Raw genomic sequence first — 21,252 nt, 5'->3', positions numbered from 1 at the left:
AACAATGGTACAGCGTTATTTTTCAACTAATTTGAGTGTTTTTAAGTTCGTTTGACTCGTTAGAACTGGCACATTGTCCAACAAACGCCCGATTGTTCAATTTGCTTCGCATTTGAATTTTATTAAACTAATTGTTTATTGACTTGAACTGTCGATAAAGTAGGCGTGAGGGATCCCGTTAAGGTAAGATTTCACTTGTCGCTCGGTTAGAAGTCTCGTCTAGGGATTTCCTGTTATTACTAGCCTGTCGGTTGAATCCATGTTGCATCGCTAGGGACTAAACTGATTCTTCGTTCAAATCTAATTGATGAATGTAAATGTATAGTACAATTCAAAATGGCAGAACTATCAACACAGGGTGAAGAAGAGAAGATAGATTTGGTCGATGAGTTAAGGATTGAAACTGAGCAGGCAACTTATAGAATTCGACCATCGCTTTCTGAAAAGTAATTTTATAATTAAGTACTTAGGGTGAGTTCTAACAATCTGTTAAATAAAAAACATTACATTTTATGTAGCATACATTGTATCATAAGTAAATAATATATTGTAATAATACAAGGGTGAGTCCAGTGGTGTGGGAAGTTTTTTATGTAGCTATGCTTCTTATACTATTTCTATTTTTGTTTTTATCGTTCTATAATTTGACATCATAAAATGTAGACAAAATGTAAAATGTTTAACAAATTTTGCTAAAATAGGCAACGAATCGTTCTTTTTATGCTATACATAAAATCTACTTCTGTTATTTGTTGCCTATACTTTCTGTACTTCATAAAAGCGGTGACTTCGCCCAAAGAGTTGGGATTAAGTAGGTGTACCAACTTAAATTTTTAATAGTAATAATAGCTCTCACAATGGTTGCATTCAGTAGAGACAAATGTTGAGGGAGCGGTGTATGTTACTGTCTATTACTCTTAGATCCTATAATTTTATCCAATAGAAGTAGAAGTTTAAAAAGAATTACTCAACAGTTCCGCAACTGTTGTCTCTACTGAATGTAACCAATGTTTTTCTCCTCTACATATAATTTTTTTTATTTTTGATTAAATTCATATTAGTTCATACATATAAAATTTCATGCATTAAATTATTGAAAAAAATATATTCGGGATTTAGTGAACAAAAAATTGAGACTGGTACACTTACTTAGGCCCGGTCTTACAGGTCTCAATTAAATTAATTATGCTGTAATAAATGTCCGCGGAATATATGTAGAGTATTTCGTATGATATATTTTATGTTAAATATAATATAGCATAATTAATTTAATTGAGACCTGTAAGACCAGGCCTTAATTCCGACCTTTTGGGCAAAGATATCCACTCTTACTTCGTGTTAAAAAAAATAGGTCTATAGTATAAATTATGCTTATAAAATATGGAATGTAATGACTAAAATATAAGGGAATCAATTTTCCGTTGCGAATCTATACTTTAGAGAATTAATTCGTCATCGCGCTATAGTGAAGTATAAGAATTTTACAGAAGTACGGAGTAAAGTTAACTATATATATATATATATATATATGAGGCCCATGAATCAATTTGGTTAGTACACTGTGTCAAATTAATTTGTGAGCATTTCAGCGAAATTCATTCCGTACTTTTCTGTTGATAAGGCCAATGCCAGAGATGAAATGGAAATTGCTACAGAAGTATGGGCCGGAGAAGCACGGATTGAAGTTAACTGAAACGCCCACGAATTAATTTAGCACGATGTATGATTCCAATACATCATTACATCCCCCTGAATGGTCAGACTTATTAGTTGCTTAAATACTAATAGTAAAGTTTTTGGATGTGTACTCATCTTTGACCCGTAAACTTGTTTGTTAGCTTATTGACCCTTTAATGATGGGAAAGCCATTTTTATATCTTAATTTCAACGCATTAATTTTAAGGTATTTGGTAAAAAAAAAAAAAATAATCAGCTAAGATTTTAGCTAGAAAATACTCTATTCTTCCGCACGGCGCCATTTAAATTGATTTACTATTCGAAGTTATGGCAACATTTTTATAAAAATCATAATTTTTTTTTTTGAATCCGCTACTTTAAATAAAACATTATGCTAAACCATCAGAAATAGGCTTAAAAGTGGCATGGGTATCTACTTGAATAAATCGCATTGCCATATTTTTTCCTTCAACATAATGGCTTTAAGATAGCGCTTTATAAGTTAACAAATTTGAATATCTTCTCTGGATGATGTTTTTTTGAAAATCTTTAAGTACCAAAGTTGTAAAAAATAAAAGAGGGAATTAGAATGTGACTTTGATATTCATTTTCAAGGTTGTTTTATAGTCAAGTTAATTTTTTAAAATGTTACCTTCTATTTTTTATTGCAGAAGTTAAGGTTACAGATACTTGTACTTTCAACCATGTAAACGTGTGAATTTAAATAATCCCTATAATATGTCATTTAGGAAAAATAGTGTGTCTTCGCATATACTCTTTTATGTGGTAGCCGGATATTATGCCTAAATAGACATAATTATTTTGAATGAAGTATATGATTTCTATATATGGAGAATGGAAAATATATTCGACCGTACGCACACTAGACGCAGCAACATTTATGAAAATGTGTTGTGGTCTATATGCATACTATCATCGCTACATCAGTTAATTTTGCTATTTTTGACGGACTTTTTCTATATACATATAATATCATGTATTTTCACTTCACTGTCGCTGTGTTGCTATACACTATCCCAATAACTCATTCAAAATAATTTTATATAAATTAGAGCATAATATCTGTATCTAACACATATAAAAGGTTCTAATGTGAAATAAAAATGGTTTCCAAGTAACATACTGCAGGAATTATTGAGACCCATGCATATGGCTTATAGTGTATTTATCCTATTAAAAATGAATTCTGCCACATCACACATTAATAAATTTCTTACAGCATACCAAGCTCCATTATGTTTTTCTGAATTCATTATGTTATATGTTTCGTGTAGAATCTGTACCATTTTAATAGAGCTTGGAAGGACTCACCCGAAAAGCGCCTAAAATATACTCTTTTTAACTTGAAAGTTTTATATTCTACATAATATATATTACAGCATATTTAAGTTAATATGAGTTGGTTTTTCTGGCCCTAATAAAGCTTGACAGGACTCACCCGTATTCCACCTTAGAGCTCAAAATGGTACTTACTGACGGTCTGTTGCAATTTAATTTTCAGTTCTATCAAATACAGACTTACCAAAAGTTTATTGATAGGGAAAGTAATGGACCCCAAGTTAATTTTGTTTTATAATAAGCTGTTTGATAAATATTAATAACATACACATTAAAATATAAACATGCAACTTTATTTGGCTTTGTTATGGCAATTTGTAACTTAAATTGCTTCGATCTTTATGAAATTTTCAGATAATATTTTTAAACTAGTAAATACTCGAAACTCATGAAAAGAAAAATACATTTTGAGAAGTTGAGAAAGTGTAACGAACTTTTAAGGGGGTAGACTACTCCACAAGAAGGAAATCGATAAAATATTTTGAGAATTTTTTTTTTGGTAATATGAAACTACAAATTGTAATTCTGTGTAATGTATTTGTATGAAGTAACATATAAAATTGACAATTGCACATTTTTGTTTTTATAACGATTTATAACTAAATGGCAGATATACGAAGTATCTTCTCTGATGTCTCTTTTATTACAGGAGTAAATGGGCAGAAATGTACCATTTGTCATTTTTAACTCAGAACTAAAACCGAAAAAGTTTTGGATTATTTACGTAAAAAGCTACAGAATCACGAGTATTTTCTTGGAAATATTGATTTTTGAACAATGATCGCAATTTTTAACAAGAACTTGAGAATTTTCAGACAGAAATCCGTAGATAATTGTTAATAACGGAAACTACGCTAATAAAAAGAATCCTACGTACTTCTGTAGATAATCTATAAGTTATCAAAGTATATTAAAAATTTTAAAACGATTCGTAAAGCTTTGCTTGAATACTATTTCCGTTTAGTTTTAGAAACGTGGTTCTGAGAAAGACTTATTTGAAGTTTTATGTACTAATAAAACGTACAAAATTTTGTCTGGATTTTAATTAGTGATATCTGTTACCACATATTTGATCCTCCAAGTCGATATTGTGCCCCTCATTTTGCATACCGAGCATTTGTATAAGATCATCCTTACCTGTTTTGTACTTCAGGCAGCGAGTTTTCAGTGGGTATGACGAATTGAGCGTCAGCCTCTTGACAACAATTATAGCGCGCTGCTATTTGGTAGAACTGTATTTCATGCGTAGCAGTAAGATCGTTCTTTTAAAACCTTCTATCAAACCATTAAGTTTACATGTAAATCTTATAGCCAATTTTATGATGTATTACATGGGTTAGAACTTTTATCTGAAACATTTTTGCATTTCTTTCTGATTATTAAGGATATAAGTAGAAAAAACCATGAATTTTATGTGTACATAATGGTTTTCACCATGAGAATTAAAGTAGCGCTGAATTGCATTCATATTAAAATATACAGAAACGTACTATGTTAAAATTAATCTGAGGTTTGAAGTTTTTGGAACTTTATCCAAGGTTTTAACGCGAAATAAAAGTTGATTAATCTTTCTCAAATAAGTTTATCTTTTTGCACTGGATTATGATATCGGGAAAATCTATATAAACAACGAGTCGTTGTCAAGACACCATCGTGAAAGTTATTGCTCTTGCTCTGCCCCTCTTCAAAGAAGTTTGGGTCACTTTTTATATCATTCAGTGTCTTTTGCATTATTTCACTATGTTGGGACTTCGACCTTTTAACTTTTTCAATTTTCCGTGCATTCGACCATCGGAAATTTTAATCTGATCTCAGACTACTTTTCGTAGGTAATTTTCCCTTTTTTGGGTGACGTTCACCCCACTATGTTAGTGTAAATTTTATAGCTAATATCTTTCCTTAATCCTTCTAGCAGTGTTTGTTACTTTCATATGAAATAATATTTATTCCAACGCGCGAAAACGTTTGTCTTTTGCAAACAATACGTTTTTTTAGTTTAAGTACGACGTTCGACCCTAATGATATCTATACTACTAGCAGTGCCCCTTAGGCTGTTATCCAAGGTTTCATCCGATTGATTGCAATTACAGCACATCATTCTACGTTGCCTCTTTTTTATTTTCCCCTTTTTATGTACTTGTCTTTTATTGGAACCTTGATAACTCTAAAAATACCCCTTTAAATTTTTTAAGCAATTTTGCTACTTCACATAGCGCTCTCGCTCCTTATGTCTATCACAGCAAGCTCTTTATTGAAGTATATATCTCATAAACAACTGGATGATATAAAACTATGAATGCAGGATTTTATGAAGGTCTTGAGATAAGCTAGAAGAATTTGGAATAAAAAAAAAGGAACGGTTCTATCAAAAAAAGTAAAAGTAACCTTGACATAACCTTTTAATGTCAAACTGGTAACACCATTTGACAGTATTTTAAAAGCATACTGAAAAATCATATTCGACTATTTTTTCTGCAACCTTTAGTTTTAGAGATAACCAGGGGTGCCAAGACTCTTCGAACACCCTGTACATTTTATTCAATTATTGTGAAATTTGAATTTGGAGCAATTTTATGAAAGATGCAATGTTTTATACAAATTGGATATCTTTTTCTTTGTACATTTGTATAGCAATACTTTTAGTACATTTGTTTACATTCAAATATGTGACAAATACATAAAGTATTTTATTCCTATCATTTTGTTGTTGTTAGATAAAAGCTGCCAATGTAAAATAAACATTATTTTATTATACTAAAACTTGTATCATACGAAAGTTACATTTTATTTTTAAATTTACAAACTTTTTACTAAGAAGGATCGAAGTCAGGTATCATTTTGAGGCCTTAGGGATGGCTGAATGCTTTAAAAAAGAGGAAAAAGTCTGTGAATATTAATTTAAATTACAATTTTGATAGATTTAGGCCTTTAAGTGCAAAAGAGATAATACATAATGTGCTGTTTGATCAACTTTCTACAAGAACCTACAATCCAGACGAGGCAATCCAATGGACTAAGGATATAGCTGATTTAATTAGGGACAAAGTAAAGGGTGAAATCTTTAAATATTTCATAAAATAAAGTAGACTGGGTACGGTTACAATTGGTGGCAGTTGTAACATATGTAGTAGATATCACACCAAAAACTTATTTGAGCTGGTCCTACTTGAGAGGTAATAGACATTTTGAATGAAATCCAATCTTTTTACTAATTATTCTGTACCTGGCGGTGCTATGTATGTTACATAAAATTTCATGTTTTTGACATAAACAAAAAGTAAGTATACGACTCTAGACAATTTTTCATTTTTGTTCTTTTTTACTGTACTTTGTGCATATGCGCCTTAATTTTCATATATAAATAGATATTAGAGAATGAAAATAATACGTTTTGTTTTGTTACTATGCTTAATTTTGTATATAAAAGTGAAATATTCTTAAAGGAATGCGATAGATGGCAGTTGAATCTCTTTTCATTCTTTCATATTATTTGTAATTTTTATTTTAGAGTAGTCACGTGTACGCAAACGTAAATAGCAAAAGAAAATAATATAGAATGTTATGTTAAGGTGTACAAAAATATAAATAGTACAATTAATTCCTTAAATTAAAAAAATATATTTGTTATTATATTTTTGCAGTTTTTATTAAAGTTGAAGTTAAACGAATATGAAAAATGTTTTTTGGCAATATTAGAGAAAAATAAATTTAAATTATAAATAATTATTTTCGTTCTAATATTGACTCTACTCCTGTTCTGGTGTTTAGGTTAATCGTAATATTTTGTTTTTGATGTTAATACTATAAAGATTGTAAATCTTAATCAAACCTAAAGGCAACAAAACTATTATTCCTTTTTAGTCAAATAAAGTCTAGTTTCCAAACTATTTGATTTTGTAGTAATAGTTATAAAAAACTTTTTAAAAGCAACTAAAGTCAAAATGTTACAGCAGTACCCAGCCTACATTATATAATAAAGTTTTTCTCTTTTAGCATGTTTATATTTATTTATAGAATTGAAATTTAATCGTTACAAATACATTGTAAATGTTGTTCTTGGAGAGAGGCATGGAGCGGGTGTGAAAATCGGAGCTCGCTGCATATGGGATGCTGAAGCAGATACAAATATTTCTGACAGTTTTTTAAATGTGAGACTGCTTTGTTTAAATATGCGTTATGCAATCGGAGAAATTGATTCTGTCGACAACCAAAACAAGTTTATCATGAATCTCAATTTCATTTGCGGAGAAGGCTTTCCCCATTAACCGATTTATACCTGGAATAGCACCTAATTATTAGCAATAAACCGATGGCAATAAACGTCGCAAAAACAAAGGAACCCTCATATATGTATTGCTCCAACCACTAATTTAAAGTGTACTGTTTTATATTTTTAATCCAACAATGTTGAAATTATGTAAATATGTTGCTTGAATTTCAGATATATGAATGGGCCCAAAAAGGGCTTTACACTAATTAATTTTAATAATATACGTTTCATATAAATATAACGAAAATTAATCCTAATAAAAAATCGTGTTAAGTTTCATTTTCACATTTGAAATGAGAAATATATATTTATAATAACTTCAACATTTTGAATTAAGAATATAAAAAAGTAAATTTTGGATTAGTAATTGGATTAATGGGAGTTTCTTTGCTCCTGTTTTATTTACTGATAAGAGTTAGGCTCTATTCCAGGTGTAAGGCGATGGATATGGGAAGCCTTTCCTGCAAATGAAGTTCCGTAATACACTTGTTTTTGCACAGAATCATTTTTTTCGAATGTTTATATTTATTTATTTATATAAACATTTTTTCTAGGATACTATATTTTGTGTGGCAACAGTCTATGCTGTATACCTTTATTAAAGCTAAGTCATGGCCGTTTGTTGAATGAAGATAAATTATTTGTATAACTTAAAAAAAAATATTACATCATAAAGAGAAGTATTATTTTCATGCATTAAGAACAAGCTTTCAGTCGTACCTAGTATCTATGTCTTATTAGATTAGTTTAATTTAAGAAATATTATGCACCCTTCTCTTTTTTTTTGTTTTATAAACTTTGGTTGTATGAGATTAATTTCCTTTCATGTTTTTTTTTTTAATTGAAAAAGATGTAAAGCATAAAGCAGTTAGGGAGACTCAATTGTATCATTCAGACCGTACTAGTCAAACATGCTCAAATTTTAAACTACATTCTGTGTAATAAATGAACAATTACCGACGAAACATTAAAGTTCAGTTAAAAAAGAAAATTAAATTTTTTGTTACGATATTGAAACCTAGCGTAATTTTATAACATATTATTGTCACATTTTGTAATCAGCGATGCAAATAGAAACGTTATATTGTTTGCTTAGTTTATGACATATTATTTTAATAGAGTCTCTAATTTTCCATTTTTAATTAAATAAAATAACTGTCAATTTTTTTTATTTAATTAAATATTTGATTCTAAAGAAAATATATTTTTAAGCATGTTTAACACATTTTCAGATAATTGAAATAAAAATATAAATTTATTATTTGCTACGGCCATAATATGTGAAAAAAAACAACATATACGTTATAAAATTACATTGGATACATTAATATTAACTATTATGTTATTTTCGAACAGTTTCATAAACGGAATAAATATTAAAGTAGATTTTACTATGTACCCTCGGTTGTACTGGTATATTCATTCATCTCTAGGAAAAATGTTTAATTTTGAGGTGAATGTTATTAGGCACAGTTAAATTTACTTTAATATTTTTTCCGTGTATATCTCAACATTAAATATATTATTTATTTATATAACAGGATTCTGTTTATTTCAAGGGAAAAGGTTCTATAAGGGCCATTTTTTAGCTCAGTATCGATCTTGCTAAAATTTAAAAATCTTGCAGTAGTCGAGCGTACCGACACTTGGATGCATTAATTTAAAAATAGCTACGGTTTCATCATAGAGTAACCTTCAAAGTATTGTTTTTACATAAGAATTTATAAAAAATTTGAATATCTTTCTAGATTTTTAGTACATTCTGTTGATTCCCTGTGATATGATTTTACCAGTGACTTTGTCATAATTATCTTAAAGTGGAAATGAAAAAATTCATAAAATCTGGATAAGTTCCGATCGATTCTTCGATATGAAATAAGCTCATAAAAATTCGATAGTTTACTTAATACATTTAAAAATTTACTTTTCAAATATACTCGCTTTACTAATATCGCTGCCAATTTATATTAAAACTGTTTATGTGCTTTTATAATATTACACCAAAATTTGTTACTCAACTTCTGTTCTGAATTTTTATTCAATTATTCTCAAAGTAATCTTTAAATAATTAAAAAAACTAATTATTTAACTCCTGCACACTTTTGGACAAAGTATCTCGCGCAACTTTATGTGACCAATTATAGCTTTTGGCGGGATATGTTGCAAATCGTTATTTAGCCAATTGAAACTTTTGATGAAATATCTTTTAAACCTTTATAGGGTCATTTACAATTTTTGAACGAGATATCTTGCGAACCTGTACCGGTTAATTAAACCTTTTGATGGGATGCAAATGATTTAACACAGTAAACAAAATATTATTGGAACTATCTTCGGTAGATCGCATGTGAAAATCGACATTGCAGGGCGTTATATCGGAAAGAAACATTCTTGTTACAATAATACACAATAGGAAATTGTTTCGTCTGTGGTTCAGTTATAATGTAGTTTATCAATTTTCATTTTAAAGTACAAAATGAAGTTAGTCAAATGGTGCAATGTAAACGATTCAATTTCCCGTGAAGCGCGTACTACGACTATTATATGGTATACAATTCTACAATGGGATATACACGATCTACTTAAAATGGATCAAATAATATTTTGTTTATAATATTAAATTATTTGCGCTCCTCAAAAGCTTTAATTGATCAATATAGGTTCTGCATGATATTTTGTTCAATACTCTTGTGAATAAAACTAGAACGTTCACAAAAAGTGAATTTTTTAAAATATACAGTAATCTATCAAACCTATTACAACATATCCTGACTTAGGATAATTTTCGTTTGACTACGCAAGCTGTTAAAATATTAGTAGGATAGGCACTAGGCCCGAAAAAGCATTTATAGCACCTCCTGTTTTAAAACATGTATATGACTATTACAGTAAATATCGAGGGAATGGACTGCCTTAAAGTAAAGTTTATAAGCGACCGTAAGTACATTGATGAGCATATATAATAAAGGCTATTTTGAGTATTATTAAGTATAAGCATATTATAAGAAAATCGGCAAGAAAATGATATTATATAGAAATGGACATTTGAAATATTTGACCCCTTTTTTACAAGTGGATGCAAATATTGTTGCTTTTTACAATATTGCTTGCATATTCTACATAATAACGCAAGGTAAAGCGCAACACAGCGGTAAACAAACTGGAACTACTGCTGCACCGCTGCTACTTTTGCTTTTGCTCTTACTGGAAGCCTCGTATTCATATTTTCCGCTCGCCTTTTGCCATGCTCCCTAAAATAATTGGAGCAATTTGTTATTATATTTATAGGAAGTGAAGAGGGACAAAAAGGGCAGAAAAAGATTTTAGCTGTGTTATACGTCTTAACTTACCCCAGACTGTGACATAGCAGCACCCGACTCTTCCTTTTTCGTGAACTCTGCAGAGCCTGGTGGATAATAAACTGGTGGTCCAGCGATATTTTTAGTTTTCACCATTGGAGGAGTGTGCGGTATAAAGTCAACTTCCTTCTTTATCGCCGAAGATTTTGACGACGAGTATATCAATGGCCTGTCAATCTCCTCTAATGTTCGAGACTAAATAACATGAATTTTGATATGTTGGACTGATACATGTACAACAATGGTTACGAAAAAAACTATAAGTGTTATTTACTTCCGTACTGGAGAACGAAGCCATCAAATCCTCCAGTTTCTTAGGTGGCTGTTGATTTGAAGGAGAAGACTTAACAGGAGTACTCGTTGGAAAAGGTCCTGGCAAAAGGCACTCGTGATCCTCGGCATTTCTGCCAGGAGGAATGTTCGTCGTTGTACTTGAATATTTGTATATGGCTTCTCTGGATTGAGTCGCAGGATAATGCTCTTCGACTCTATTTATGGTAGTTCGCGTCTCATTTAGAGTAGGGGACTGATTCTCTCTCTGGTATATAAATCCAGTGTCGCGGGGATAATCAGATTGATCCTTAGACCCATGTTGTTCATAATACTTTGTCACGGTATTTCTAGACTCTGTAATTGGTGAGCTTCGGCTATATGGACCAACTGGAGCCTCTCCTTGCTCTTCGCAGTAAAATTTGCGCTCCTTATGCATAGTTCTTGTCGTTTTTGTAACGTCCACTTGAGGTTGACTGGTTCCATATTTTGCTGGAATTAATGGCCTTTCATGATGACCGGGTACTTTTTCGATAACTGTTTATTACGTCATCTTTTCTTATCCGTATTAGTCTCTAGTAAAATATATATGATCCTTTAATTACCTGGAAGAACGTTTGACGTTTCGCTGCTTGACAGATAGTGTTCCGGGCTGGATGGTAATTCGTATGTATAAGTTTTCACAGTAGTTGTCACTTTTGTATTTGGTCCCGGAGAGAGATGAGGGGGAATCGATGAAGTCGGTAGCCTTGGAATATATTCCGAAGTATTGTCATATTTGTAACCACTGCTATAATCCGGCTCTTGGCTATGCTCGTTCTGATAACCTTTCAAGAAATAATTTATTTGAAAAATGTTATAATTATTATGAATTCCGAATATGGGAAAAGTAAAAAAGGCAAAGTGTTACAAAACTCACTGGTAGCCTCACGAATGTATTTAACATCCCTCTGATGTATATCAGAAACGGGAGAGATACGTTTTTGACATGATGAATAATCGGCGACAATCTAGAATTTTTTAAATTTTTATTCTATCTTTTACCCGATTTCCATTCTATCCAAATATTAATTAATTAATTTTAGCACTTACTTCTTTATCAATCTTTTTTTGATTCGTCACTGATACTGGACTGCGATGCAGCTGTCCCAATTTTCTTTCATTGTACGTTTTCTCGTGAAAGTCGTCTCTGTATGAATGAATGGGGGAAACACATTAAATTTACTCTTAGTAAAATCCAATCAATTTTAACGAGCAGTTTACTCACACAACAGTCATATCATCAATGGTTCTATTAGTTGTAATTCGATCTGTAAATAAGCATATTTTAATGATCAACAAATTTATTCAATTTTATCATTTTTGCTGTTCCTATAAGGTGCTGTATCACGGTTGAAACATAAAAGACTTGAAATTTTCGCCTTTGATCAAACCGTATTTTTATGACAGATTGCAAGCATGATAATCGCTCTTGCGCTCCTTAAAAGGACCGATAAACATGTGTCCGATACACGTATCCTGTTCCCTCCCCTTCTACCCCACTTCCCAATCTACTTTACAGCTATTGAGGGTAAGGTTGCCAGAAAAACCTAAATGTAAAAAGAGAACAATTCAAAAAAGAAAGCAAAGGGGAATTAATTAAAATGAAAAGTTTTACTTAAAAATAATGATATATGAGCAATTTTGTTAAGAAAACCAACAGATAAAGAATTTTGCAGAAAATAAGGAAAAATATGTAACAAATTTAAGAAAAAAACTTGTTTAATTTAAAATAAATATTCCAGCAACCATACTCAAAGGAAAGATATGTTAATACATCATTTTTTAAATCTAATTTTCTATTTGTTATCACTTAAATGTGGAAAAAGCAGCACGAGGAAAGGAAAGTTAAGAATAAATTTTGTACTGTATTCTCGTTACCTGGAGATTTACTTCCAGCATTTGTATCATACTGATACGACATCTGCTTGTAAGCGACGGTTTTAGTCTGACCCGGCTGTACCTGTAAAGAAAAAAAAATCTTATAAATATATTATACTTTTTTCTATCTTTTCAGTCTGAACTAAATTCCATAGAGCGTCTTTCAACTTTAGATACTTAAGTCCATAATAGATATAGTACAATAAATCTACTGTATGTGTGTGTGGTATTTTAAATTTTATCTTTTAGGTTTTAAGTTTTGCCTTTATATTTACTGCGTGCTATATACATATATCACAAACATTCTGATTTTTAGCGGAAGTTGGGGAAAGTTTTAATTGAAAGCTGATAAATTATTAAAATTGTAGAATTTCATATACAAATGTACGAGGTTTCTGAAAACTGTGTAACAGTATACAGAGGTTTCTATGCTCTAATTCCATAGTTGTCTTTAATAAAAATCGCAAAAGAAATTTTATTTTATTCGACGATGCAGTAAAAATGTAGTATGTTAGTACTTGTAAGAAAATAAAGTAAACAATTCTTATTTAAATCGTTACAAAATTTTAATTTAATAATTGGACATTTATAATGCGGCAATAAGTAGCTCTAAATACATAAATTATAACAATGCGTTCTGCTCATAATTAATTTGACTTTGCATTTTGATATTTTTGTCTACGTCTTGGAGCACCCTGGCACGCTGTGTAATTTTATACGGTTTGATGTTATGTAAACTAGGCCTAATTTTAACGAATGATTAATATATTTTTTTAAACATCTGCACGTTTTACTAAAGAGTTGCCTATTCGTTGTTAGGCGAAACTTAAAAGAGTTATTTTGGCGTCAATTTTCTTTAATATTAATAAATGTGAAATTATGCTGTTATAGAGGTTTAACTCCAATTTATACAGTTTTGAGTTGTGCGATTATTGCAGACGGTGAGCGATATGGTAAATGGGTGAGGCAGTGAAAGGGTTCCGAACGTGGCCCACGGTAATGTCGGTTACTGGCCATTGGGTGAATTTATAATACCTTTGTTTATATATAGTTTACTTTCTTAACGCGATTATTCTTTTAATCATACGTTTCTCATTGGTTTAAACCGACAAGTAGTTTTTTTAATTGTTGGAGTATACTTTGCATTTAGTTCTTTGTGCTTTTTTTTCGTCTGATTATACAGAGTTTGTGACTTAAAAGGACGTCAGTATCGATATAAGCCTGAGAGCGGATTCAAGTGGGCACGCTTCGGATTGGTGAACGGTAAAAGAAATAAAATAACAAAAAGACAGAAAGAAACGCTATAACACGACTTAGCGCCTTTAGCTACTTCTTATTCACCCCTATAAGTCACTTTCTCTCTTAAGTACATTACGAGAAATTGACAGTGTTTGGCTCGGCTATAGTTAGGCTTGCCATCCCGTCCTCTGTTTCCTGAAAACTGTCCCCTTTCAAGCGAATTCTAAGAATATTAAAGTTTTTTTTATAATAATGTTAAACATTTAATAAATTGCATTCTTTCTATTAAATATGTTTTTTATAATATTAGCCTTTATTTCAATATATCTCATTTTTCCAGGATTATGAATGGGAACCCTAGTTATAGTATAGTATATCAATTTTCATGTTAAAATACGGAGTGGTGTTAGCCAAACTGCACATGAACTGATTTCCTGCTATTTATAAGAGCGAATAAAAGTTGCAGGCCGAATTTGTTTGTCCTTCGCAGAGAGAGGCTAATATGAGTCAGTCAGGGACAGCTATAGACAGTGACGACAGTATAGCTTGTTCTGTCGCCTCTCTCTCTCTCCCTCTTTTTCTCTTTTCCTTCTGTACCTTCCACCAATCACAAGTACCCTTACTACAAGCCACTTTGAGCTTGATTTCAACGCTGAGACATTTTTTTGTGATATACCCTTTATTTGGGGCTAATTATTTTAATATGGTCCTAGTGAAATATCGTGAAAAGTATATAACATACAAACAATATTTTAGACAAAATTTTTATGATTTTGAAGGGGCCATATATAGTAAAGGGGTGACTTTCGTAAACATAAGCTTCTACGAAAATAATTCTACTTGCTTACTTATAGACTCCGTATTCTGTAACTTTAGTGAAAATTTTCGGTATCGATTAGGACCGCGCGCGCGAAAACGATATACATAGATATTAAGGTGGTAGTTAAACGGGATAGGAGAGAGTGGCGTAATTATAATAGTAGCCATTTAGGGGTACGATAGAAAGGTCAAAACTCCTGCCCCACTCATTTAAATCGTATAATGTGATTTACACTCAGTGCCCCACGAAGACGTCAATAGTAAGATCCCGCGCACACCGTTCAAAATAAATATATTTTTATGATATCACATAATTTGGGATGCTTGCAGTTACTCCAAGAACATTTGTTGTTTATGCGGTGAAATTAAAACAATAGTCAGATACAAAATAAAAATTAGAAAATTTAGAGAAGGCAGTAGATAATGTAAGGAGCAAAATACTAATTTAGGTAAAGCAGCAGATTAGTTCTACAACTGAAGATTAGATTATGTGCTACAGAGTGTGTGGTGCAACTGGTGGGCGCACAAATGCTGCAGCAGCGGTGAGAGTTGATATGGAGGTTACATTTGTAATTTTCTTACTAATAAGTGTTAACTCATACGTGGTTTGTATTTATCCTGTACATGTAGAATTGGACACGATAAGGTTTTGTAATTTTTAGAATAATTTGTGTTTTTGATTTTACCTGCTACCACAGTTGATTTATTATTTTATAATAGACTAACTATTGCATCATTTATATAAAAAATCAATGTTAATCAAAATTTTTATGTTTATTGAATTATTTAACTGGTCGTTTAAGTATTCACAAAATCCTCCCACTCTCTTCTATTCTTTTTCTTGCCGAAGCGTCTGTCCCAAATATACTTCAAATAAATAAAAGAGAAATATTCCCGGAGTTTGGCCACAGAAACTACACAAATCCTGAACTGTCCCTGTGCCACTACTTTTTTTCATTAAAACAGTATGGGATGTTGATAGAATTCAGAAATTAATGGATGGATTTTTCAATTTTATTGCTTTAAAAATATTTAAACTGTGAAACTGTCAAGTACAAATACTAATATTTGTAGAGATTTTTAACGAATTTTCCTTTACACATAAAGTTTGTAGCATGGTCAATAAGACCTCGTTTTAGACTCAATTTTGATGATGTGCCAATCTTTATGTAGTTGAAGGAAAATTCGCTCAATTTTTTTACAAATACTATAGTATTTATACTTGATTGTTTTATATGGTCCAACAATTTTTTAAGAATATTATACGAATAATCGAAAGTTACTTTTAAAAGTCTGACAAATTTCAATATTACTCAAATAGGAAAAAGAAAGTGGCTTGGAAGCGCTTATGGATTTTTTTATAGCTCAAAAAATGCAGGAATATTTTTTTTATTTATTAGGAATAGATTTTAGGGATGTTTTGGGCAAATTAAAAAAATACTCTTTCTAAGGACCACCCTAACAAATAAACATTTATCATTACACCTACTGGTATTTTTCGTTAAGTGGAAAATACCCTGTAACGTCTATTTATTGGATGCGTATTTCCTGTGTACTACGAAATGGAAATTAAATACATGGACAGTTGTTGTTATAAGCAATTACTTTCAACTTCTAAAAGATTAAATCAACTTTAATAAACATTTTTTTAGAGAAATTCTTAGAACCTACACTTTAGACATTTATAATAAAAATTAAGCAATTGAAAAGTTTATAACTGACAATTAATTCTAGAAATCGAACATACAAAGTGAATTATTTTTTCTACGATTGGATTCCATTGTTCCTAGTAATTTTCTATTTATTATATACTAATTAAGAAATATGGGATTGTATTTAAAAAAATAAATAGTGTTCTATTTTTCTAATACATCGATGTACTATGGTGTATGAATGTTATTGCATTTTATGTCAAGTATAATGCCATTTATCTTTTCCTACTAAAATTATTTTCTATATTCAATTTATTTAGAAGATACAATATGCCAAAATTGCGTGGGAAACCTTTTACACTGCATTATAGCGCGAAGGAGACGATTTAATTTCCTGCATTGTATTATTTTAAGCTCCAATAGATAGGAGTTCCTTGGATTCATTAATATATTCAAAAGGAGTTATGAGATTATGTTACAAAAATAGTGGCTTGTGTTTACGCAGATTAAAATTACCTTCACGAGATTTTTTAATAAGAATCTAGTCTAACTAATTGTATTGACATATGGCTCTCTCATGAGCTATATTGCAATCTATATGTCTGATAAATCTAATTTTACAATTTATTAGCTCTTCAGTGTGTTAGGAGGAGAGAAAGAGAGATAGAAAGATAAGTGGAAAATTTTAAAATTTCCGCCCTATTAATTTATATTCCAGTATCTGGTCTCTTACAATTTTTCTTATAGAATTAAGTGTTGAAGTAATGTTTTTCAACCTTTGATATTGCGATAATTTATTCAATGAATCCAGATTTTCCTTATGAAAATAAAAAATTTTAAGTTTAAAGAGACTTTTGTAAGTCAGACATCATTGTAATAATTGCATAAAGAATTACTAAAGCCAGGAAGCTACTTTACTTAAATAATTAATAAACACGATCATTGCGTGAAAATGACCTTGTTTTATAATAGCTTAATATGCAGATACTGAAAGAGGTATACTTTGTCCAGAATATGGGACGATTTTACGCAGGTAAACTAAATCTTCCCCGCTAAACCATTCTATCCTATATACCAATCATCTAGCTTATTATATCTCTTACGTAACCAATGCAATTTACGCACCGAAGACTAAAACTTGTCGAAAGGTAGTGATGATGCTCCCTAACTGGCGAGTGTATAATGTATGTTTATGCATAAAAGACTGTGTTTTGCATTTTATTTGACTACTCCGAGAAAAGTTTGTCACCCATTATTCAGCTGATGAATAATTTTTCATTACAACAAATGAACAAAATTCATTGCTTGAGGAATAATTCGTCATTATAACATGAATTATTCAATATGTTAATACATTTTTTTATTATTGTAATAAAAAATTTTCCTCTGTATAGAAAAAGGAAAAACGTGTCACTCACATCTTGAAGCTCTTTTTCAATGAATTCTAGTCCTGGTATTCCAGTAGGTGTACCTATAGGACCAGAACTAACGTACTTCTCAGTAGTAGTTGCGCTAGACTTTGTTGCTGGCAGAGTTCTACAAACAAATTTCAGCAAAATTACAATAAAATTACTTATGTGTGCGTGTGTGTGAAAATAGAAATATACACCATTCGATGAGAAATTGAAACAAACTTACCTAGTTTCAGTTATTATTCTAGTTGGATTATTTGCTGTTCGATATTCATATTGCGAAGTGAATCCACCTTTATTACTGCTACTTTGAGTTGTCTCTCTCGAAACACTTGTTTGCAAATCTTCGAGAAGAGCATCTAAAAGAATTGTTTTTGTGTAACGAGTGTGTAAATATTACACGATTGAACGTTTAATGGTTTAATTCGATTAATAATGCAGAATATAAAAAAAAACTAAAAAGTGGACCATTGCATAATGTTAAATAATACAATCGAAGATGAAGATTTTTACCTAAGTTGTTTTCGAGACTGCTCGCCATAAATGTACTGTGACTCGGGCTAGATATAGGCCCGCTATGAGTCATGATCTTTTTGCTGCTTTGGGTTGTGTTGATCTCCCTTACAGCTGCTGACATTGCGTACACCTTCTAGTGGCCTTGCCCGCCGACTCACTGAAAGCCAATTCAATTGTTTTCAAGATTTTCGAATCGTTATAAAGTACATACTGAATCTTACAAGATTGTGCACTTTGTTTAATAATGCATTAAACTAATTGGATATTAAGTTACATTTAACAATAACGAAAGGACTTTACCAAACATTCTTTATATTTCGTTCCGTATCGAACTCTACGTTACTACTCCAACAATTTAATATACATACGATTTCCCTGGTATTGTAAGTCAAATTATGGTAAAACAGTTAAGTAAAGCATGCATATATTCATGTATTTAATTAAAAAGCATTTATGAATAGGCCGCCTAAGCACTCTTATTAAAGAACAGGCCCGATGCAGTCACGCTTGATGAAAGAATCAGGCTCAAGGTTATTCCGATGGACGTCTACATTCGTGGCCATCTTTGGAGAATAGCCTCTGGACGAGCTCGGTTTGACAAATATAATACATTCGTAAGAGCTTATTTACTTGGTATGTCGAGTGTGTACACGTAAAACAGAATAAATAGTTTATACATGTATTACGCTGTCATCGTTTCTTTAATGTATTCTCCCCATCGACTACTTGGCAAAATGCTTAATAATAAAACTAGAATAGTTTAAATAGACGAATTGTTGCATTTTCATGATTATTATATAAATATAGGAATCATCGATGCATTAGCGAACCTGCCTATTTTTGGTGGTTCATCCAAAGGTGGGAGTTCTAAAAACCTCGGACTTGGAATAGTTGGCACACAGCCTATTTTTGTTCCTGCTTTGTAACTTAACTGTTCCCCTTTTCTCGATGACCCAATCTTTTTGACGTAATTTTAAGCAACACAAGTTGAAAATGAGTAAATTATTGACTCCCTTCATGATTTTAGAGGCTTTCGCTGAAGCTATATGCATTAGATGCATTGCCAATGTGCAATTGCAATGCAATTTATTAATTACTGACATAGTTTAGCACCAAATGCCGTTTATTTTTTTTTTGAACTAAAATGACAAGACGTAGAATTGACGTATATCTATCGTATACATTTACGTATAAAGTTATTATTATATTGGGGGTAAAACGGGGGGAGAGAGAGAAAAAGAGGGAGAGTTTAATGCTGGTCGCAAGCTGCCAGTATAGTAGACTATAAAGATACACCTAAAAATTAACGATACCAATTAATCTTCACGGTTCTCTTACAAATCATGAGCACTAATTCCCTACGTGCGTGTTTAATAAGATAAAAAAAGAGTTAGCCAACGATGCAACTACTGTAGAGTCTATCGTAATTAATATTTTTTTTTTCAAAAAGAATATATAATAGACAAATATCGTTTGCTTATATGCGTTTTCAATGTTCAAGTCCAAATACTAAACAACCGGAACAGTATTTGGCAAATGCAATGTTTATCCGATAGAAATTGGTAAATTTATATTTACGGAAATAAATCAGTTTTTATATGTATAAACTTATTCATTAACTTACCTCGTTACAAAAAATTATTAAATCTTTAGTATTATTAATTTCACTTGTAGGAATTCGAGCACAGTCAAAGATTTGTCACTAAAATACAACGAATAGACTGGTAGCTTAAAACCGTCCGCATTCACTGACTTTGCCTTCTAAACTCGAGAGCTCGCCAGTCAGTATCATGGAAATCTGCGCAAGCGCAGGCTACTTGCACGATCTTGCAGACCTTGCAGACAAGTTCGGTTCACCGGATCGGCTTCTCAATCTCCCACCCCCGCAACTCGTGTTCCTCTCCCGCTTTCCTATCCTCAGCGATTCGCTTGCTCCAAGTGATTTAACTATATTACTGCATGGTACTTTAAATTTGGAGAACATTACGATATTGCAGATACATGACGTTAACAAATTTTTTTTTCTTTTATTTTTACAAACACTTCTTTATTTTAAAATACCATAAAAGCCGTATTAAAATAAATTTTAAAATAGAAATTAGTAATTTCTTTGCTGGAAAAAATCGAATACGATGTTTTTCTTTAAATGATTTTGCATACCTATAAATTTGTAATTTCCATTCCAAATATAATATTTTCTTTGCTCGATCTATATAATACTCACCTATAATAACAGTAGATTGCATTTTTTAAAAATTATTAACATAACTATGTAAGGGATTTTTTAATCAAAAATACTAGGTATATTACTAAATCTAAGTTAAATTAGAATTTTATTATATGAACACTTAGCTTGGAAGTACATATTTAAATCAACGTTTTGTTCTTCCTAAGCTAAAATATATAGTTCTCTAAGTTAAAATTGAGTAATTGTGGTTATTTCCAAAAGTCTGCGTATTTTTTACTGTTCGCATCTCAGCATCATTAATCTTACCTACAGAAGGTAATAGAGGAGAATTGTGTGTGCGATGGTAAATATATGTGCAATTGATTCGAATGCATTTTTCATGCAATTATAGTAGAAAATGATTAAAATGCAGAACTTGATTTAGGAAGATCTCATAAAGAAGATAATTAGGATAACATTAATTTATTATAAAATGACCAACAATACGATTAAAACTTTGTGGAGCTAAAATGGAGCACACACTAAAAACAGAAGGGAAAGCAAGCATGTGACAGCATACGAGACTACGGTA

At 31.1% G+C, this 21,252-nt stretch overlaps 2 protein-coding genes across 2 annotated transcripts; one reads left to right on the top strand and one right to left on the bottom strand.

The window, feature by feature from the left end:
* Positions 1 to 336: 336 nt before the first annotated feature.
* On the top strand, positions 337 to 8,399 carry LOC136773834 (dynein light chain Tctex-type protein 2B-like). Its single transcript, XM_066727746.1, has 4 exons — positions 337 to 446; positions 5,955 to 6,088; positions 7,051 to 7,184; positions 7,861 to 8,399. Exons 1-4 carry the CDS (start codon positions 337 to 339, stop codon positions 7,906 to 7,908), a joined length of 426 nt encoding a protein of 141 aa, XP_066583843.1. The 3' UTR covers positions 7,909 to 8,399.
* Positions 8,400 to 8,542: 143 nt separating this feature from the next.
* On the bottom strand, positions 8,543 to 20,285 carry LOC136773414 (uncharacterized). The gene is made up of 12 exons (XM_066727083.1): positions 20,118 to 20,285; positions 18,491 to 18,650; positions 18,204 to 18,336; positions 17,984 to 18,101; positions 12,856 to 12,937; positions 12,203 to 12,245; positions 12,028 to 12,124; positions 11,855 to 11,945; positions 11,541 to 11,762; positions 10,940 to 11,427; positions 10,657 to 10,860; positions 8,543 to 10,557 (listed from the first exon to the last, which is right to left on the bottom strand). The coding sequence occupies exons 2-12, from the start codon at positions 18,612 to 18,614 to the stop codon at positions 10,423 to 10,425; spliced, it is 1,737 nt and encodes a 578-aa protein (XP_066583180.1). The 5' UTR covers positions 18,615 to 18,650; positions 20,118 to 20,285; the 3' UTR covers positions 8,543 to 10,422.
* Between the last annotated feature and the right edge of the window lie 967 nt (positions 20,286 to 21,252).

This window comes from Prorops nasuta, unplaced genomic scaffold (assembly GCF_024137725.1).
Source record: "Prorops nasuta isolate Cenicafe-Biocafe unplaced genomic scaffold, Cenicafe_Pnas_1.2 PNAS00005, whole genome shotgun sequence".
In the NCBI taxonomy this organism is placed as follows: domain Eukaryota; kingdom Metazoa; phylum Arthropoda; class Insecta; order Hymenoptera; family Bethylidae; genus Prorops; species Prorops nasuta.
This window is presented reverse-complemented; position numbering and strand designations above follow the sequence as displayed.